This window comes from Leucopleurus acutus, assembly GCF_964270905.1.
Source record: "Leucopleurus acutus genome assembly, chromosome: 12".
In the NCBI taxonomy this organism is placed as follows: Eukaryota; Metazoa; Chordata; class Mammalia; order Artiodactyla; family Delphinidae; genus Leucopleurus; species Leucopleurus acutus.
In genome coordinates, this window is record NC_139154.1 from 62,578,520 (window position 1) to 62,601,567 (window position 23,048).

General features: G+C 37.0%; 1 protein-coding gene across 2 annotated transcripts in view; it reads left to right on the forward strand.

Annotated features, from left to right (window-relative positions):
• Positions 1-23,048, forward strand: part of PLEKHH2 (pleckstrin homology, MyTH4 and FERM domain containing H2) — a 114,509-nt gene that overhangs the window by 51,870 nt on the left and 39,591 nt on the right. For both annotated transcript variants that reach the window (XM_082851606.1, XM_082851607.1), the window contains exons 9-18: positions 144-219; positions 1,546-1,640; positions 2,260-2,404; positions 4,632-4,768; positions 4,871-4,981; positions 5,142-5,228; positions 6,583-6,741; positions 14,504-14,584; positions 18,557-18,736; positions 22,807-22,915. In XM_082851606.1, coding sequence (XP_082707732.1) covers positions 144-219; positions 1,546-1,640; positions 2,260-2,404; positions 4,632-4,768; positions 4,871-4,981; positions 5,142-5,228; positions 6,583-6,741; positions 14,504-14,584; positions 18,557-18,736; positions 22,807-22,915 — 1,180 coding nt within the window. The remainder of the gene's footprint in view (positions 1-143; positions 220-1,545; positions 1,641-2,259; positions 2,405-4,631; positions 4,769-4,870; positions 4,982-5,141; positions 5,229-6,582; positions 6,742-14,503; positions 14,585-18,556; positions 18,737-22,806; positions 22,916-23,048) is intronic.

The window sequence follows — 23,048 nt, forward strand, 5'->3', positions numbered from 1 at the left end:
TATTTTAGTTGGCACTGGTGACAGTTTTATAATAATTCTGTACTCTGGTGACAATTAAATGAAGCACAAATGAAAAACATGTGTATTGAAAGTAATTGTTTCTTTGCTTTAAATATCCAGCTTAAATCTCTCTTTTACATTAGGAAAGCAGAATTTATGCTGTAGCCAAATCAGGCATTCGAATGTCTGAGGCCTTCAATATGGAGAATGTTAATAAAAGTAAGTGATTTTGCATGCTGCAATGCAGGTGAACCTTGAGGACTTTATGCTAAGTGAAATAAGCAGTCACAAAGGACAAATACTGTATGAGTCCACTTATATGAGATATCTGACATAGTCAAACTGATAGAAACAGAAAGTAGAGTTGTGATTACTAGGGATTAGGGGGAGTAGGGGAAGGGGAGCAGTTGCTTAATGGCTATAGGGTTTCAGATTTTCAAGATAAAAAAGCTTTGGAGATCTGATTCACAACAATGTAAATATACTTAACACTAACTGAACTATGCACTTAAAAATGGTTAAGGTGGTAAATTTTATCTTATGTGTTTTTTGCTACAATAAAAAATGTTTTAAAAAATAAGTGATTTTGTATTGCCATTTCATTAGCCAAGAACTTCCTAACTGTCCAAAGTCATTGGAAAAAATACAACTTTGCCAACTTCCAGAAAATGCTTTCTGAGGTTGCTGATTTATATTTTAAAATTGAAATTCATGTTACTCAGTATAGGGGCACATAGATGTTCAACTCTTATGTAGCAAATACCTCATGTTTTTACCTGAAAGAGGCTAAAGCTAAGAAACTGTGGAGTTTCAGCTGTTTAAAATTGTAAAACTATTGATCTCTATGTCTTCTTCTTCCAGAGTTTAAAACACATTCCTCCTTTCTTTCTTTTTTCAAAATATTATTATAGAAACAATGCATGTTCATTATGAAAAATAAAACCAAACAACAGAGAACTGTCTGGAATAAAAAAAATTTTTCTGTGGTGCCTTCTACTGGCCCCCTCCCTATCCTACCTCTGATCTGTATCTTAGAGGTGACTATTGTTGTTCTATTCCTTTTCAGCTATCCTCTGTTCTTGCCACTCAGGAAATACATTCTAACCTTTCAATCTGAGGTTCACCTCATAAAGGTTTAAAAGTGACGATGTTTTAACACGTGTCAGTAATAGGTCTCTGAATAGTCAGAAAATATCTTCATAGGGTACTGCTCACTGAATCAGTCAGCAGGTGTTTGTACTCATTTCTGCCCATTGTGAGCTGGATGGAGATGCCAAAGAAATAAAAGCTAAGATCCTTGCTCTCAAAGAGCTTACAGTCTAGTTGGGGAACTGGCACACCTGAGGACATAATGAACCATGTAAGAGAGTGTATAATTAAAACTGCCATAAATGCCATAATTCTTCAGGTAGACTGTGTAATGAATATTGTATGTTCATCCAGTTTCACTTTAATTGGAAGTTTTGCTAATTCACATTCATAAGAAATAGACATAAGCACTAGTTAGAAGGTTTGTTTTCTTAATCATTTTGTTTTCTGTTTCAGATTCTGTTGCAGTGCTTTCCTATACCACATCAGGACTTTATACATCACTGATATACAAGAATATGACAACCCCAGTGTACACAACTTTAAAAGGGGTAACTCATTATTGTTACTGTTAAACATGTGGGGCTCTTCATGATGAATCAAGGAAACTGTTTAGTCAAGCTCCAGATTCCATTCTTGACATTTTACACGGACTGTCCCTTTAAAGGGAGTTTTAGAAGTTCACACTAGCATATTATTAAAAGAGAAGAAATGGAAAGATCTAGAGAAGATATTTATTTTTATTGGAGTATTAGAGGTCTGATATGCTCCGTTTTTGTTATGCTACATGTGAGTCTCCACCCCCTCCATAGCTGTTAATTGTTTAAAGGAAATAGTATTAATGATGTAATGAAAACTCCTAATATAGAAAGATCTTTGTATCACTGCCAGGGTTCCCCTCCTTTGTGTGAAGTACCTAATGAAAATAAATATCAGAAAAAAAAGTATCATCAGGTATTAACAGGCTTATGTTCTTAGGAATCTTTTATAATTGACAAATGCCTTGCTAATTGGAATTTGGGATTTAACAACGTGACTTTGATAATGGCAAAATATTTTCTAGTATTCCTTAAAAAAACTTATTCCATAACTTCTGGTAAAACATTCTATACCTAAAGAGAGTGGTGACTTTAAGGATGGACACAGGGAGGCTGTTTTGCTTTTCTTCAGAAGGCGACCCAGATAAGCAGCAACCCATTCCTGGATGACTCCTCTGGGTCAGAGGAAGAAGATAGTTCCAGATCCAGCTCCCGGACTTCAGAGTCAGACTCTCGCAGTCGGAGTGGGCCAGGCAGTCCCAGAGCAATGAAACGAGGTAAGGGAGAGTCTCAGGCATACAAGACAACCCCAAAATATTCAGAATATTTAATGGGAATTTTATCTCTATAATAGGACTTAAAAAAAAAAATCTGAGCTGCCTTCAACTCATAGTGAAAAGAGTATTCACCTAGGACTAAGGTGCTTATATTTTAGTCCTAATTCTCTTTTAAATTCTCTTTGTGATTCCAGACAAGACAGTGGTTTTTTTTGTTTTGTTTTGTTTTTTGGTTTTTAACCTTCTCTGTAAAAGAGAGATCACTTCGTTATAGGAATAAAGTGAGATACTTGGCTTAAATTAGGTTCTTCTTTTACAGTTACTGTGGATTTTGGATAATTTATAGGATGGACTTATTTCAGCTAAATTTGTTGCACTGCTAAATGGCAGAAGAATATACCTAAAAATGTGGTGGTTAATCTGATATTAAGATGGAAACCAACAAAAACTTACTTTGGGCATGTCTACGATTTTTGTAGATTTTGAAGAAATTTTTGGCATACAGGTTACAGAGAGAGCCAGTCACATTAAATGGCATCTGTATTTTACAAAAGCCTTTAATGCAGCACAGTATGTTGGTTTTCAAACTGTGTTCCATGGAACCCCTAGGTACTCCCAAACCCCTCAGCTTCAACAGGAGCTGTTCAGCTCTCATAGGTTTAATATTTTGGGCTTCCATCAGTCCCTTTGCTATATGACCTTGCCCCCTTGGCAGCCAGAATCAGGTTATATCACACTTTTGCTCAAAACACTGCAAGGACCTCTTATAAAGACTATAACATGTTATGTGATTCTTTGATGTCTTCGACCTCAGTTCCTCCTTTCTTCTCTCTTACTCAGCTCTGGCCATCCAGACCCTTTAGCTGTTCCCGGCACATGCCATTCATTCCTTTAGTTCAGGACCTTGCACTGATCGTTTGCTCTACCTGGTATTCTTGCCCCAGATGTTCCTTTGCCTCCTCCAGTTGAGACACTGCCTTCTCAAGGAGATCTACCCAGAGCACACCATTCATATGTAGTCCTTTGCCCTTCTCTGACTGCTAGCTCTTTTTATTCCCTTTAGTCCACTCTACATTTTATTTTTCCATGGCATTTGCTCCCTGTTTTTTGTCTGTCTCCCCCGACTAGAATCTGTGTTCCATGAGGGCAGAAATTTCTTCGTTTTGTTCTCTGCTCTGCCCCTAGCACCCTGGGGCTAGGAGCCTGAGATTTGCACTCCAACATTGCCTCTGCCTAGCTGTTTGACTTTGGACAAATCCTTTAATCTGTGGACCTTAGTCTCCTTAGAGAATGAGGGCATGAACCAGGATGATCTCTGAGGTCCTTTGTAGATCTAAATTTCTGTTACTCTTTGAAAAGTAAAGATATTACTATTACCACAGCCATTACTTGTCTTAGTCAAATAAATAAGAGGAATAATATAGTGACATTGTCCTAATGTTTCCCTTAAATGTTAATAAACACTTAAAAAATTGCCACATACTGTAATGAATAATGACTTAAGTCCCTGATTTTATTTAATATTTTCAAAATCTCCAATTGTAGTGACTCTCCAAATGTGGCTTGCAACTTGCAAGTTGTTTTCTAAAATGACAAGTGAATTATTGTGAAAAATGCTCCCTTGAATTTTACATTAGAGCTGCTGGCAAATGAAATAGTCTGTTTATATCTTTAAGTCTTATTGCATCTCTTTTATGAAAGAGTTTCAAAATCTATAAACTAGTAGTATTGGACTTGTGTGTCTTTTTTAATGTGATGTTACTTTAAAAATGATTACATGTAAAGCAATTATACTCCAATAAAGATGTTAAAAAAATGATTACAAAAATTAAGTGCAGTAAAGTGTGATTGTACAAATCTTGATAAATTAAGGTTCAACATTTGTTTGCCTACATGCCAATATGTAAATACACATATTTTTAATCCTTAATAAAAGATATTGTTAGGCTACTGCATACATTTTATATATGTAAAAATAGCTGTGCTTATAATCATACCGAAATATTATTTATGTTCCTTTAACTTCCTTGGAGATTTGCATGATAGTCCTTACGCTTAAGTTCTATTTTCTGCTTTAAAGGTACTTCATGGCCAAAGGTATGGACTACATCTAGTCTAGGAAGGTTTATGATTTGGGATTAGATGTATTTCTTAAGAAACCTGACAGTCAGCATTTGGACCACCCAATTATTAAATACTGACTTGATTTATTTCTTTTTTCATCTAGGTGTGTCTCTCTCTTCTGTGGCTTCTGAAAGTGATTATGCTATTCCCCCAGATGCTTACTCCACAGATGTAGAGTGCTCACAGCCAGAGCAGAAGCTCCCAAAAACTTGCTCGTCTTCCAGTGATAATGGGAAAAATGTAAACACTGAATCAGTTTTTTTTTTTTTTAACATTAATGTATCTGTTAGTTTGAACCTCCAAAGGGAAACTTAAATATTTTTTTAAAATCTCTTTAATTAGGAACCACTGGAAAAATCTGGCTACTTATTAAAAATGAGTGGTAAAGTCAAGACTTGGAAGCGGAGATGGTTTGTTCTTAAAGGTGGTGAATTACTTTACTACAAATCTCCGGTGAGTGGAAATTGCTTGTTATTTAGAACTGAATTCCTCAAACTATAAATCAGACTCCTGATTGATTTTCTTCCATGTAATGCAATTAATTAGACAAAGCATTTCTTATTATGACTATTATAGGTAATCACTTTGCATTGGTTTTCTTCCTTTCATACAGAGTGATGTAATCAGAAAACCCCAGGGCCATATTGAACTTAGTGCATCCTGCAGCATTTTAAGAGGAGATAACAAACAAACAGTTCAGGTACTTTTTTTTCTTTTTTTGTGTCATGCAAAACTCAGTTCTCAATTATGTAAGCTAATAGAGTGGAAACTGGGTGTTCAATTGTTTGTTTATTCCCTTTGGGGGTCAGTTTGATGCCCCAAAAATGTGTGAAACCCTAGGACTTCTTAGTTAAAACTATAATATAACCTGAGTATATGTTAGTAACTCTCCTCTACACTTTCTTTGCCCTTGATCCTTTACACGGTTCTTTCCCCACACTAACCCTCCCAGCCATTTTCTGTTCTCAAACTGTCAAGCTATTTTAGGGGAGGGTTATTTGATAAATGAATTCCCAACAAGATATTCATAATTTAATGTACTATTAAATTCAGAAATGTTTGCAATTAAATAGAGAACCGGAAAATGGCAGTTGTATGAACTTCAGAGGCTGTAACACCAAAGTGGGAAGGATATTGGTGAGCAGAGGGGCTGTCCTGGCTCCCACTGAGTCACATGGCAGAGGTAGCTGCTGACCATTTCACCCACACATAATGCCAGTCTTGCTAGAAACCTTTGTTAAGTTAAAACAAGCAAACAAAAAAAACAAGCTATCGAGACAGTTTGGTATGTGTGATTTAAAATTCAGATGCTTTATTTCTGAAATGCCTTCAATAATCATTATTTTCTTATCTTGCTCCTTTGGAGGGTAGAATACAATATTTTATTAGAAAGGTACATTATCAGTGTTTCCAGTAGATAATACCTGAGGACTACCCAAAAATGTAGAAAGGAGAATCAGGGAAAACTTTGTCTTGGAGCATGGCAGATAAGAATCATTTGTAGGTTTCTGAAATATTTGGAATTTTTGAAACATGGCTAATTTGAACTTGAGAAATTGTGAGTTCATAATATCTGATTACATGTTTAAGAATTCCTCTTCTGCTGTATAGGTTTTCTTATTTTATTTATAATTCATTTCTTCATTTCCATAACAAATAACTTCCCTTTATTTGCTTAAAGTGTGTTATTTTATTACAGTCTGAAATCATTCTGCTCCTCATTTCAACAACTAGGAACCTGTAGCACATTTAAGGGAGAAAAGGAAAATGTAATGAGTAAACAAGATAAAAAATCATGACCCCAAAGCTTAATACTATGAAGAGTTTTAAAGTAAACAGAAATGAAAAAAATTATTTCAGAAAAAGTTAATTGTCATTTTTACAAAGTGGTTAAAATATGCTACGTGATTTATGGAATCATTTATTTAGAGCCTAGGATTCAAGGTTCAGCATGTTTGTTTCCATGTTAGGTAGTGATGTTTGAAGAATGGACAAGGAAGTGCTAATATCCTAAAATCTTCAGAGTTTCCTATCTCTTTCTTATCCCATTCTAGTTGACCACTGAAAAACACACATACTATCTGACTGCAGATTCTCCCAATATATTGGAGGAATGGATTAAAGTGTTACAGAACGCTCTTCGGGTACAAGCTGCCAACCCCCTTTTCCTCCAACCTGAGGGCAAACCAACGGTGAAGGGATTGCTCACCAAGGTGGGAACTCTTATACATAGCGGTATCCCAGGCAGCGATGGAATTAGCCCCCGATCATAAAAAAGTGGGCATCAGAGAATATAAATATTGAGTATTTATGTTATCTTGGGGTGGGGAAGAGTGTTTTAGGTATGATACCAAAGACGAAATCCATGAAGATGAAAAATGGTAAATTTGACTACTCTACATAAAAAATGTAAATGTTCTTGGGAGTTCCCTGGCATTCCAGTGGTTAGGACTCAGCTTTTCAGAACCTCTGCCGAGGGCCCAGGTTCAATCCCTGGTCGGGGAACTAAGATCCCACAAGTTGTGTGGCACAACCAAAAAAAAAAAAAAGTAAATGTTCTTACCATCAGAATTTCGCTAAGCAGAATTTTTAAAAGACCGATGAGAAGCTTTGGAAAGGTATTTGAACATGAAAAACAAGCTTTTTCTAATCAGTAAGTAAAGGATAAATGCCAGTGAGGGGAAGGAACAAAGGACACAATGAGAGAAAAGTAGAGATAGTAGAGAGAGAAGAGATACAAATGATCAATAAACATATGGGAAAACGTTCTACTATCAATAATAATTTTCTTAAAAAGCAAGAAATAATGGATATTTTTAAAAAATCTGATCAGGGAGGACCTCTTTTAAAAGTATGAAATGCAGTATCGACACAAATTAAGAAATTTGCTAGTGAGTTTATTACTTTAGAAGGCAATTTGGCAATGTCTTGACTAAAGTGTTTACTCAATAAATATTTTTGAGTGAACAAATGAATGAATGAATATTAAATGTTTTATGAACATATATACGTACCCTTTGATCCAGCAATCTCAGTCCAAGAAATTTATGCTTAGGAAATTATCTTAATTTGCATAAGATTTAAGTATGAGGATGTCCATCACAGCATGGTTTTTCCTTTCCTATTTAAAACAAATGAGATATAATTAACATACATTGAAATGCAGATCTTAAGTGCAGAATTTGATGAGTTTTGACAGATATTTACTGTCACTCTCTCAAGATACAGAACATTTCCATTACTGCAGAAAGGTTACTTGCACATCATGGTTTATAATAAAGAAAAACTGGGATTAACTTAGATGTAGAATAGAGCATAGTTTTAAATAAATATTTATGTAATCAGGTAATGCTTTACTATGCAGTCATTTTAAATGTTGTAAAAGAATGTTTAATGTTTTAGAAATAGGTTATGATGTATTGTTAGGTGATAAAATGGCGTATTACCATAAATGCATAAAAATGGTTGTTATGCCATTTTTGGTAAACATGTTTGTAGAAAAACGTCTGACTAAGAAATATACTAAGGTATATTAGATATCTCTGGGTGGTTTTTACTTCATTTTTGCTTAGTTCTGCTTTCTAACATTTTTAGAATGAGGAAGTATTGATTTACGCTAAGATAAATATTATTTATAAATTTTTAAAAGTTCAATTGGTCACTTTTAGAACAATACAATAAGATATTTACATGCAAAATATTACCCACAAAAATAACCTCTACGTCATCACTCATGTGCTTTATTTATGTAAGAGGTGAAAAATTTAGCTGTAGATGAGCTATGCCACCATGTAATTTATACTTAATATTAATGTGGGAATGTAGGTGGGTGCTCTTCAGTAATATTTACAAAGACTGGAGAAAAAAATTGGAGAAAAAAATTACCAATACATTCAACAAAGAGATGCACTATGTTTTTTTCCAAAACATTACATTACCATGAAAATGTTTTTTCAGTTACTGATGGGCTTGAGAACTCCTTGGTATTGTGCTGATATATGTTTTCCAACGAACACAGTGCCACTTTAAATCACATTCTTATTCTAATTCATAGTAACTAGGTGTCCTCCTGTTTCAAGGGCTATGTTTATCAAACCCTTAAGCTTTAATATGATCTCATGGCTAAGGGTTTGTTACTTCTTTCACAATTAGTGTTTTTGTTTTTTTGCTTATTTTTAATTGTTGGCATGGCTTGTCAGTTTCCACTCCTGTTACATTTCTGCTGTTCCCTGCTTCCCATTTCACAATTGCATTTTAAATGAGTATAAGTTGATGTGATTATCAGACGACTAAACCATTAGAATTTATAGACAGGATGCTTATTAGGTTTCCTTCCTACCATTTGTGAAGGCTTGTCCACCCCCATATTTTCACCTGCAAAGCCTTATAAGAGAAAAACTCATTCTGAGTGACTTGTTCTGAGCTCACGTTCAGGCTACAATCCCAGATATGGCAGAGCAGCATTTGAATACTTTGGAGGGGAGGAGGCTTTTCCAAGTTGTCACACTGTTATTATTAAGTACAGAAATATGTAGGTAGATATTAAGAACTTGACTAATTTGATTCTGGACAGTCACTCTTGCAACTTTTAATGCTTTGGAAGAACATTTCCTATATAAAAATTCATCTATTTTTAAAAAATGTATTGAGCAGTTACCACATGTCAGGCAATGAGCTGCAGGGTATTAAGATGAATAGGCCACTGCCCCATCCCTCAGAGAGTCTCATATCTATTGGGAAAGAAAAGGACGTCCACATATTTATAATGATATATATAAAATACTATTGTTGACGTGCATCATAAGGTCACAGAGAAACCTAATTTAGACTGTGGGATCAGGAACAACTTCTCAGAGAAGATTTGCCTGTGCCAAGTCTCCAAGGAGGAGTATGAATTAATTTTGGAAACGGACAAGGAAAGGTATCCTGGGCTAGAAAACAGCACGAACAAAAGACACAGTATCTCAAAGCAGTGCCACCTATGTGAAGAGCAAGTCCTTTGGAGAAAAAGTTGGAGGGTCCTGATCATGGAGGGCTTTTTTGCCTTGTTAAGGACTTTGTTCTTCATCCTGAAGGTGTTGTGGAACCCTTCAGGGTTTGTAACAGGAACATGGCTATATTCATGCTGTTAACAGATTACTCTGCTGAGAGGAAGATGAATTTGTGGGAAGCAAACTAGAGGTTCTAAGAACAGTAAGTGGAAGTGGTTTTCCTCAAGAGGATGGGACTCTGAACTGGTCATGGGGAAAGAGACCAGAGGGTGAATCTGAATAATGTTAGGAGGTAAAATCTTCCATTAGACTGAATTCAGCGACTAGGAAGTGGGAGAGTTAAGGATGGCTGGGTGAAAGACCGTGCCAGATAATAGAGAGCTCAGAAAACAGGAGCAGTTTAGGATGACTAAAAGGTTATTTGGGGAACTGTCAACGTTTAGAGCTTGTGAAGACACCTGAGTTAAGAAGTCCAGCAGGCAGTGGCAACACCAGTCTCCATCAGAGGAGAGGGCTAGGTTGGAGAGAAGGATTTGGGGAATTATCAGCATGGATATGATAGTTGAATCCACGACAGTAAGAGAAATCACCCAGGAAACTGTGTAGGGTGGGAAGAGCAGGGGATTGTTGATGGGACACTTGGGTTCCCAAAATTTGAGGGCACATAAAGGTGATGTATGAAGAGACCCTGGAGAGTACGTCCTGGAGGCCAAGGGTGGAGTGGTTGACAGGGAGGGAGTTATCTGTAGTGTCAGATGCGGTCAAGTGCTAGGGCAGAAAGTGCCTTGTGGTATGTTGAACAGTAACCAGGTGATGGGTGAGTGCAGTACTGAGTGTGGAGGACTGTCCATACTTTCCGGCACATGAGAAAGAATCAAGCTGGGAGGGAACATGGTGTCAGGAGAGGCACTTTTTCAGATGGGAAAGGCATACCTTGAGTTTCCAAATTGAAGGGAGGAAGCTGGGAGAGAGAAGTGGGAGGTTAAGAACAAAGTCCAGAAGAAATGGGTGATCGGGCATGGCGGGAGGGCACTGTGGAGGGGCTGGACTTGCAGAAAGGTGAGGAAGGATGAAAATACAAGTTTGTGGAGCAGTGAGTGAAATCATGTCTGATGTCCTCGGTTTTCTTTGATGAAGATTACTCCAGTGGACAGTTCCATGAGAGTGAAGGAAAGGATTGAGAATAAGGGAAGTAAGATATACCCAAGGACAGATAGAAGGATTGATTTACCGAGGGCCCACCTGACTTCAGTGATTTGAGTTCATATTGGTTATTCTTCTCTAAGATGCTCAGAAATAAGAGCAGAGACTTTACATTGTAGTGATGTGAGGATAGTCATTTTTTTCTAACATTTTATTATGTGAATTTTCAAGTATGCAGAAAAGTTGGAAGAGTATTTTACAGTGAACACTCATATTCCCACCACCTAAATTCCACAATGAACATTTTACTTGCTTTATGCATATCAAGATGATGATTTTTAAATCAGTCTTTTATTATGGGCACTTTCAAACACATGTGAAAGTAGAAGGAATAATAGAAAGGACCTTCATATATTCATTACCCAGTTTCAACAATTATTAACTATGGCTAATGTCATTTCTTAAAACCTCCCGTAACCTTCTTTCTCTTCCTACACGCTCCACTGGATTACTTAGAAACAAATGGAGGTAAAATTTTATTGTGTGGATTTGTTAGAAGCATGGGAATGCAACATAATCACAGGTTTTAGAGCAAGAGTTATTTTGTGATCAAATATCAAATTCAAGGTTGGTGGAGAAGGAAGAGAAGCCAGGAGGGAACTGATAAACTGGAATAAAATGGAAGGGTTGGAGGACTTAAAAGTTTTGAATGAGGTCAAAGAATAGGAGTGGTGTGAGTAGGAGGGTGGGAGCTGGGGGGAGGTTGGGATCAGAGAGTAGAATGTAAATTTCGGAAGTGGAGCAGTTCCCAATGAAGGAAAAAGGACCAGGGTGTGGCCAAGCGGATGAATGGCAAAAATGGAAGGATAGCAAAGGTTTTTAGAAATGAAGAGAGCAAGGAACTGTGAGTTAAGATTGTAGGGAAGCAGTACAGCAAAGAGGCTAGGGCAAGAGTTCAGGGGCCAGACTGCATGGGTGCATGTCCTGCCTCTGACAGTTGCCACTTGTGTGACCTTGATAGATTACTTAGAGGCTCTGTGCCTTAGTGTCCTTTTCTGTAAAGTGGGAATAATAATAGTGCCAACCTCACAGGTGCTGGGAAGATTAAATAAATTATTTAAGCATGTCAAGTGCTTTAGAACAGTGCCCGGCACATCATAAACATGCCAAAAGTGCTAGCTATTATTATCACAAGAGTTTTACCTAGATCCTGAAGTCAGCAAGACAGGTGGCAGGATTTGTGGTGGAGAAGGCTACAGGCGTGAAAATATAGGAGAGGGGAGAAGACCATGGGAGCTTATGTTTTGTGTGATGACAAAGGCCAATCAGAATATGATATACTATTTGTCACCAAAGTTTCAGAGAGAACTGATATAAGTAACTTTGTCATGGATGCAAGGTAAAAAAATTTATTCTTTCAACTACTTAGTTCACCAAAGCCTTGAGGTTTGAGATTGTCTTTAAATCTTTGTGAGGATTCTTCTAGTGTAATTTGTTTCATTATGATTTTTTCAGAATAAGTCAGAATTGGAAGAAATCTTAACATAATCAGATGTACATAAAAAGATAGACTATGTTTTAAAACACAGCTTTTACTGTAAGTTGGCAGAAGTCTTCATTAATTTGTAGTTCCTCAAAGGCACACATTGTTCTCTTTAAAGATAAATCATTTCAAAAGTATACTCTCTATAGCCAGATGCATTATTCTTCAGTTTTGCTAAGACTCCTTTCTGGAGTTTGTTTAAAAGGAGAAAAAAAAAAGCTGCATAACACAAGCTATTTAAAACTTCCAGGATATTCATCTGTAAATATATGTTTCTAAATTTAATTAAACCGAAACATGTCTTGCCAAATGCGACATTTTGTTTTGTTTTTCCTCAAGCAACATTTAAATCCATCAAACTGTTAGATGATGGAGTTATTTGTTTGCTTAAACCATAGTTTTGAAAGCCCAAAGGCTGGCTGCATTTGTGGGTTTAAACGAAACATGTGTTTTACTTCTCCTTATGCATAGTGAGGAAGGAAGCATTTATTGAGTAACTACTAGTATCCTTTATTTACATTTTCTCCTTTGGTCATCACAACAGCCCAATGAATGAGGTGTACAGTAATCCCATGTTAACGACAGAACTTGGGAGGTCAAGTCAGTTGCCTGAGGACATCATCCATCCAGTATGTGGTAGAACTGGAATTTAAGCCTTGGTCCATGTGACCTCAGAATCCAGGCCTTTTCTACTGTCATGACTTGCTGACCGTAAAATCCGTTGTGGCAATAATTTATATTCTTCTCATTGTACAACTGTCAGAGCAGTCCGTTTAAATGTTATGTCATTACAAGGGCCCTGCAAAATATGTGTGCTCCCCACCCCTATATGCTGCCCCTTCCCCAGTGACCTCTCCCCTTCCTCGCTTAGTCTCAGACACATGGGCACACACCGTCTCAGGACCAAGGAAGCTTGCTGCTTCCTTGCCCGGAGTGTTCTTCTCTCAGGTGACTGCATAGCTCATCTGCCTCCTCCAAGGCTTGAATCAGTGTTGGTGATGCCTTCCTGACCGCCTTATTTTAAATTGTAAAACACGTCCCTCCTTCTCCAGGCACTTCCTTCTCCTTTCCTGCTGTAGTTTTCTCCTTCGTATTTATCACCATGGGCAAGCATGACAATGGAATGTTGGGCTTTCGTTTTACCGGCCAGTGTCTTGGTTTCCAGGTGGTGGGCCACTCCAAATTGAAGCCCACTGTAACTATTGCAGGAGAGGGTCAAGCCTCAAGGCAGAAGTTGGCAGGGCTGCCAGGGTATTATAGGGCAAACTCAACCAGGCTCACCGCATTCTAGGTCTGGGGCAACAGAGCCTATTATCAACCTTACCCACTGATGGGAATGGGGTTCTTGGTGTTTTTCTAGGCTTGAGGGTATAGCTGGGACTGTCTGGCAAAGATCTTCAATGCCTGTACCTGGGCAGAACTGGGGCAGAGAGGAACTCACAGTGAGGATCTTCATAAAGCTACCAAACGATGAAAAACCTGTGGTATTCAGTACAAATTTTGGTAGAATGTCTTCCTCCAAAAAATACCCCCCCAAAAACTAGGCTTTTAAACTCCTTGCGTTCTTGATGAAGATATGTAGCACGCTGCTGGGTTAGTTGTCTGTCTTCCTCACGAGGCAGTGAGCTCCTTGAGGAAGGAGACTGTGTCTCATTCATATCTGTCCCCCCAGTATCTAGACTAGCCTCTGACTATTCAGAGTCAGGAATCAGATTCAGGTTCCATCCCAATCACTTGACTTAGTTCCTGACATATAGGAAGTACTCAATATGTAATAATAGCTTTTAGTATTATTATTTTACAATTTTGTGTGTATCCTTCTGGAGAAGGTATCAAATGTGTTCAGTGTATTATTACTCTGGAAAAGGCATCAAATGTTTTGAATGATTGAATCTCTTACATTTTGGAAATCACTAGAATTCTTAGGTTTCAGTCTTGTTTCTAACATTAGAGTGTTAACCCAGAGAGCCCTACAGAGTTATTGGAAATCTATGTAATATAAAAACTATGAAATATACTTACTTGTGAAACTGCATCTTTGAATCCTTAGTCCTAGGCATAGTACTTGACATATAGTAAACATTCGTTAAATGTTGAATGGTGAACACCAAAGCAAAACATACCATGCTATTACTATAATGGGTAAGTTTTAAATAGCATTTGGATAGTCTAGTTGGCATATCACTTATATCTCAAGCAAACTGGACAGCCGAACAACTTCAAGTAAAGTGTATAAACTATACTTTAAGGTGTCAGAGTTCTGAGCTACATTTGTAATTCTTTGAAATATGATTTCAGGTAAAACATGGCTACTCCAAGAGAGTCTGGTGTACACTTATAGGAAAAACATTATATTATTTTCGTAGTCAAGAAGATAAGGTATGTATGTATTTTTAATATGCTAATTAGAGGAATTTTTTGTTTGTTATGGCTTCAAGTTTTCCCTTTCACTGTTCTGTTGCTAGCTCAAACTTCAGAATTTTTGATAAGGTTGAAATTTTGCATAAAATTTATTACTAAGGTAATCATAGACCTACAGGGTCTTTTTTTTTTTTCTTTTTTTGCGGTACACGGGCCTCTCACTGTTGTGGCCTCTCCCGTTGCGGAGCACCAGCTCAGTGGCCATGGCTCACGGGCCCAGCCGCTCCGCGGCATGTGGGATCTTCCCGGACCGGGGCACGAACCCGTGTCCCCTGCGTCGGCAGGCGGACTCTCAACCACTGCGCCACCAGGGAAGCCCCATACAGGGGTTTTCATTCTTAACTATAAGCCTTAGTAACTTTTAATTAATTCTTCTTCTAAGACCTAGAAAAGTCTTCCTCTATCCCACTTTCAACCATCAATTTCTCATATTTTTCAGGTCTGACAGACTAGATAAGGTTGATTGAAGGGAACAGCAAGCTAGGAAAAAAGAGCTGGGAAGGGAAAAGAATCCAGTCCTGTCCCAGGCCCTCGAATCCCTAGATACCACTTATCTATCCATCCATCTGCATATCTATATCCCATTCGTTCATTTTTAACTAATCTCCTCCCCGCCAAAACTTGAGTTATTGCATTTTCAAAGTAAAAAGATGGGTATCTTCCAAACATGAAATGTATACCTAATTATCATTGTGCATACCCCATGTCATCTTTGGATTACTGAAACTATAAAAATTGAACTAACATGGACCAAGAGTATTTGCATAAAACAATGATGCCAGCTCCACAGAACAGCAGCCTGTGACTGATTACCGTGTTAATGAGACTAAACTTCTTGGTCCACTGACCATGTAGGTCAGTTAGTATTTCTCTGCTCTATTTTCATAGTCTGCACTCTCAGTTCTGACTAGCCATATTTAAAATGCATGCCATTATTGTCAGTATCGCTCACGGGTTGGTACTTAACACAGTGCAGCCATTGAGAGTGATATCTCTGAAGTAATGTGGGAATATGCTCATAAAAGTAATACAAGAATAAGCACAGTACAAAACTGTATATTCAGTATAACCCTAACTCAATTATCAGTCAGGAAAACAGAAGCCACTCTGTGTATTCCAGTTTTTAACAATTTTAATGCAGAATTAGGGACATACATAACTTTAGAAAAGTTGGGGGAGTAGAGGCCGGGGAAGCAGCTGCCACTGAAGATCTGAGAAGCCAGCACCAATGGTCTGAACACAAAGCACAGAGGCAGCTGGTACTCAGCAGTTTACTGAGAAGCCTGTGTGATACATCAGCCCAGGCATCTGACTGCAGCTGTCTCAGAAGAATCATGACTCTTCTTTCACGCTTACCTTCCACAGGAAGTTTGGGATTCTGAGTTTATAATTCTCAGTCCAGCACATCTATGTAAAGATACACATAGCAGAAAAGTCAGAAAGGACTATGCCAAAATGTTGAGTGGGAGTAGAATTATGGATGATTTTTTTCTTCCTTTTTTTTAAATAACTTTCTGTTTTTACCAAGTTTCTATATTCGTGTTTTATAAATAGAAAAATAATTTAAAATTTGCTGAGAGTAGAATTTAAATGTTCCTACTATTACTACTACTAATAATTTTGTTTTTTATTAAAAATGGATAACATTGATCACAGAAGGAACAAGTCAGAGGAATGTAGATAGCCGAACAGAAATCCATTATAATTACTGGAAAAGTGTTGAGAATGCTTGTGAATCGGTATTAGGCTTACTTCATTTTGTGCTATAGATGTTTCAGAAACAATTTGTCTTTATCTCAATCAGTGTCTTTTAACAAATTCAGTCAAAATATTTAAAAGCACCCGGTCTATTCACTGTTTATAGAACCATGGTAAATCCTCTGGTAAAAGGAATAATCATCTTTAAATATTGGGGTGGATGGAACCTTGATTGTCATATGATTAGGTATGCCTAAAGCACACAATTAGGATAGTATTGTCGTGTATTATCATAGTAGAATTAGTTTTCTTTATCCTATTTTTTAAAGCTTGCTTTTTATTTATTAATGTGACTTTTCTGCCCTATTATTTTGCTTTTGTTTTACTGCCTTTTTCTGAAAGTATAGATAAGTTAATTTCACATTTTTCCTTCAGAAGTAAATTTTATTCACTCAGTCCCCGGAATGGTGCTTTGCACATAGTAACTACTCAGAAAATAACTGTAATTAATTTAATGGGAAAAAGCAGTGTTTCTCGTAAAAGACAACACATTTAATCAAATGAATTAATTTTGTACTATTAATCAGCTATTAGGCAGATAAGATATCTAGGTAAGACCTTACTGAGAAGCCAACATTTTAATTAGGTTTTGAAGGAAGTAAAAGAGGCAAGAGTATTCCAAGCCAAAGGAACAGCAAGTGCAGAGGCCTTGGCAGGAGCATGCCAGGTGTGTTTGAGGAATAGTGAGAAGGTCAGTGTGACTGGACTGGACTCCGTTAGGGAGAGGATAATAGGAGATGAGTTCAGGGAAGTAACGGGGACCAAATCGCAGGGGGCCTTATCATAGTAAGGACTTTAGCTTTTGCTCCAAGTAAGATGAGAAGCCATTTGAGGATTTTGAGCCGAGCAGTGACATGATCTGACCTGTGTCTAACAGGAACACTCCAGCTACTGTCTGAAGGGAATTAGGAGGAGACTGGTTAGGAGACTCTTACAGTAATTCAGGTGAGAGCTGATTGTGGTTTAGTGTGGCAATGGAGGTGTGAGAAGAGACCAGATTCTGGGTATATTTTGAAAGATTTGCTGATAGGATTTGTTGACTAAAAGGGTATGGAATATGAGAGCAAGAAAAGGGGCAGTGACAATGCCAATCTTTTTGGCCTGGACAGCTGGAAGGATCAAGTTGCGAACAACTGGGATGGGAGAGACTCAGGAGAGCAGGTGGTGGGGGAGGACTTACCAAGTGACGTTGCAATGCTATTAGACATCTAAGTAGAGCTAGTGTGAGTCAGGAGTTATAAATTTGGAAGTAGCTAATACCTGCTGATGCAAAAGCCATGAGCTTGGATGACATCACCCAGGGGAGTGAGTGTAGATGGGAAAAGAGAGTCCAAGCACTGAGCCCTGGGCCCGAGGATGGAAATGTAAGATGGTAAATGTCCTTGGAGTTACAGTGAACTTTTTCAGGCTGCAATTCCAAACCTGACCGAATATTTTAGAAGTTGTACATCTGAAGCAGACTGTGTGTGTTGCTGGAATAAATGGACTTAATTAAAGAAAAGTTTTAAAACAAACATGCTAAATATTCTACACAGCAAATAATGGTTTTCATCAGTAAAAGAGTAGGTAAAATTTAATATAAATCATTTTTAGGATGTTTTTCTTACACTTAAATTAAGATGAAAGAAATCATGGCATTTTTTGTGATATATTACATGTGTAATAAATCATATATGTGTATATAGCCTCAAAACACTCCTCATTTATTGGGGTTTAGAGTGATAGTTAATCACACTTCTTCACACCAGCTGTTTAACTTTGTTACTTTTTCTATGAATAGTATTGAGACTATGTCTACCCTTGTCCTTTTGATCCAATAACTTAATTTAATTCTGTGGGGAAAAAAGTCAAATGAATATTTTGACTGAATTGCTTGACTAGGTAATGTGTCATTTTGGTCCAAATGAATAATCCAAACCACTGTATGGAAGTGGCTTCTTGCTTTTTCCACAAAAGTTAAATGTCTAGTATTCAAATTGTTCTTCAGTATCACAGTTGGCATGTTGGTTGTGGCTACTACTTTTGTAACAATGTGGATAATCCAATTAGCTTTAGGCATTCATTTAAAAAAAGGTATGCTTTATAAAGGTAAGAATGAAAAACACTATGAAAAATTTTAGCAGGAAAATATTTAGAAAGTTCCTTCCTTACAATTACTAATATTTACTTTAGTTTCCTTTAGGTCAGATCAGACTCTGGGAGGCTAAAGTTGAAGAGGTTGACAGATCCTGTGATTCAGATGAAGATTATGAAGCCAGTGGGCGAAGTCTTTTATCCACACATTACACTATTGTGATCCACCCCAAAGACCAAGGTCCGACTTACCTCCTGATTGGATCCAAGCATGAAAAGGTATGTAAGGTCTAATTGGTTGATTTAGAATGATTTAGACTAATATGATTAAGTATTGGTAATAATTTTCAAATGACCATTAAGTACAATCAAAGATTTACGTATAGATTTGTTGGACATAGTATTTTTAAAATAATTTTATTTCTGATATATTTCAAACACAAAAAATATAACAGACACCCTTTTTTACTTAATAGATGTTAGATTTCATGGTATTTTTTATCAGCATGAAATTAATAACCATCTAAGTGTTCAACAATAGGAAATTGATTAAATAATGTCCATATGATAAAATATCCTGCAGCCTTATATCTTTTTTATATTAAAAATAGATAATTATAATTTCTGAATTTTACTAACATAGTATAAGCACGTCCTTAATATAATCTCAACTATGTGAAAATATGATGTACATATATATTTTAATAGAAAGAAAAAGTCCAGTATATTTGGGGAGCAGAAAAATGGATTCTTTTCTTTCTTTCTTCCTTATATACATAATCAATGTATACAACTTGATGCTTTGGAAATAATTATGTGCGCATGAAAACATCACTGCAGTCTATGGCATAAACCTATCCATCACATCCAAAAGTTTCCTCTCAACCTCTTTTTTAATTATTATTTTTGTGTGTGTGTGATAAGAACTACATAACATAAGATCTTCCCTCTTAGTAAATTTTAAAGTATGTAATACAACATTGTTAACTATAGGCACCATGCTGTATGATAGATCTCTAGGACTTATTCATCTTTTTTTTTCCCCAGGACTTATTCATCTTGTATAACCAAAACTTTGTACCCTTTGACTAATACCACCCTGTTTCCCCTTCCCCCTAGCCTCTGGCAACCACCATTCCCTCTCTGCTTCTATGAGTTTGACTATTTTAGATCCATCATATAAGTGGTATTATATGGTATTTGTCTTTCTGTGTCTGGTTTGTTAGCAGGCAACAAACCTGATTGCTAAGAAACCAGACACAGAAATGTCCTCCAGATTCATCTATGTTGTCACAAATGGCAGGATTTCCTCCTTTTTAAGGCTGAATAATATTGTATGTATATACCATATTTTCTTTACCCATTCATCCATCGATGGACATTTAGGTTGCTTCCATGTCTTTGCTATTGTAAATAGTGGTGTGATGAACATGGGGGTGCATATATCTTTTTGAGTTACTATTTTATATAAATTTATATTATAAAACTTCCTTCAGATAAATACCCAGAAGTAGAATTGCTGGATCATATAGTAGTTCTATTTTTAATTTTTTGAGGAAACTCCATACTGTTTTCCATAGTGCTGCACCAATTTACATTCCCACCAACAGTGTACAGGGCTCCCTTTTCTCTACATCCTCACCAGTACTTGTTATTTCTTGTCTTATTGGGGTTTTCTTCTGTTTTTGATAGTTGCCATTCTAAAAGGTGTAAGGTGATAACTCATTGTGGTTTTCAGTTGCATTTCCCTGACGATTAGTGATGTTGAGCTCCTTTTTGTGTACCTGTTGTCCATCTGTATGTCTTCTTGGGAAAAATGTTTTTCAGATCCTCTGCCCATTTTTTAATTGGATTGTTTGTCTTTTTGCTATTGAGTTGTATGAGTTTTATATGTATTTTAAATATTAACCCCTTATCAGAAATATGATTTGAAATATTTTCTCCCACTCAGTAGGTTATCTTTTCATTTTGTTGATGGTTTCCTTTGCTGTGCAGAAGCTTTTTAGTTTGATGTAATTCCACATGTCTATTTTTGCTTCTGTTGCCTGTGCTTTTGGTGTCATACCCAAGAAATCATTGCCAAGGCCAGTGTCCAGAAGCTTTTTCTCAATGTTTTCTTCTAGGAGTTTTATGGTTTCAGGTCTGATGTTTAAGTCTTTATTCCATTTTGAATTGACTTTGTGTACTGTGTGATATCAGGGTCCAATTTCATTTTTTTAAATATATATTTTATTTACTTATTTTTGGCTGTGTTGGGTCTTCGTTGCTGCGCATGGGCTTTCTCTAGTTGTGGCAAGCAGGGGCTACTCTTTGTTGCAGTGCATGGCCTTCTCATTGCGGTGGCTTCTCTTGTTGCGGAGCACAGGCTCTAGGGTGCATGGGCTTCGGTAATTGCAGCACGCGGGCTCACTAGTTGTGGCTCACAGACTCTAGAGTGCAGGCTCAGTAGTTGTGGCATGCAAGCTTAGTTGCTCTGCAACATGTGGGATCTTCCGGGACCAGGACTCAAACCTGTGTCCCCTGCATTGGCAGGCGGATTCTAAACCACTGCACCACCAGAGAAGCCCTCCAACTTCATTGTTTTGCCTATGGATATCCAGTTCTCCCAACACCATTAATTGAAGACACAATCCTTTGCCCACTGTATTCTTGACAACCTTGTCAAAAATCAGTTGACCATATATGCATGGTTTTATTTCTGGACTCTCTATTCTGTCCCATTGGCCTAATGAAGCAATCATTAGGCCCATTGATGGACCTAATGTCTGTTTTTATGCCAGTACCATACTATTTTGATTACTGTAGCTTTGTAATATATTTTGAATTAGGAAGTATGATCCCTCCAGCTTTGTTCTTCTTGCTCAAAATTACTTTGGTTATTTGGGGTCTGTTGTTGTTCCATGTGAATTTTAGGATTGTTTTTTCTATTCCTGTTAAAAAAAAATTGGGATTTTGATAGGGATTACTTTGAATCTCTATGGGTTGCTTTGGGTAGTATGGACATTTTAATAATATTAATTCTTCCAATCTATGACTGGATGTCTTTCCACTTACTTGTGTCTGCTTTAGTTTCTTTCATTAGTGCTTTATTGTTTTTGGTGTACAAATCTTTCACCTCCTTGGTTAAGTTTATTCCTAAGTACTTTATTCTTTTTTTTTTTTGCCATTGTTTTGGGATTGTTTTCTTAATTTCCTTTTCAGATAATTCATTGTTAGTGTATACAAACACAACTGATTTTTTAAAATTAATTAGTTCATTTATTTTACTTATTTTTTGGCTGTGTTGGGTCTTCATTGCTGTGCACGGGCTTTCTCTAGTTGTGCTGAGTGGGGGCTACTCTTCCTTGCAGTATGCAGGCTTCTCCTTGCGGTGGCTTCTGTTGTTGCGGAGCACAGGCTCTAGGTGCACGGGCTTTAGTAGTTCTGGCATGTGGGCTCAGTAGTTGTGGCTCACAGACTTTCGAGCACAGGCTCAGTAGTTGTGGCACACAGGCTTAGTTGCTCCGTGGCATATGGGATCTTCCTGGACCAGGGCTCGAACCCATGTCGCCTGCATTGGCAGGCAGATTCTTAACCACTGCACCACCAGGGAAGTCCCCACAACTGATTTTTGTATGTTGATTTTGTATCCTGCAACTTTATTAAATGTATTAGTTCTAACAGTGTTTTTATGGAACCTTTAGGGTTTTCAACAAATAAGATAATGTCATCTGCAAACAGAGATAATTTTACTTCTACCTTTCCGATTTGGATGCCTTTTATTTCTTTTTCTTACTCTGTTGCTCTGGCTAGGACTTCCAGTGGTATGGTGAATAGAAGTGGCAAGAGTGGGCATCCTTGCCTTGTTCCAGATCTTACAGGACAAGCTTTCACTTTTTCACCATTGAGTATGATATTAGCTGTGGGCTTTTCTTATAAGGCCTTTATTGTGTTGAGGTATGTTCCTTCTGGGTATTATTTCCTTCTTTAAATTTTCTGGATTTCCTAGGTATTTTATATGTTTTATTTGTATGTACTAGGAGTCAGATTTTAAATTTGATAGAATTTGTTGTATTTCATAAAAGAATATTAATTGGTTGTATTTATTCTAGTCTCTTAATGTCACGTTACTTTCTTAATTTTCTTATGCTTTTCTAAATGTGAACAATGGGGAAAAGGTACTATGAGCACAATTCAAATAAGCTGGCTTCAGAACTCTTTAAGTGGCTTTTAGTTATTATTTAAAAATTAAGAGTGTTTTTTTTTCCATTGTCAAAGTTTTCTACTGTTTATGCAAGTTGTGTTTTTCCTTAAGTCATCAAAAACTGTCTCTTGGTTAACATTTCTATTAATATGTTTTGATTTTTAAGGACACTTGGCTTTATCACCTGACTGTTGCAGCTGGAAGTAACAATGTAAATGTTGGATCTGAATTTGAACAACTCGTTTGCAAATTGCTAAATATAGAAGGGGAACCTTGTAAGTTTATAACGTACAAGGCTTTATGGTTTATGAAATGGGCCCCTAACTCCCTTAGCCTAATAGAGTTTTCACTTTGCGGGTTCCTGTTTCCCTGAGATGTACCCATCTTCTCACAGGCTTTGCTTGTCAT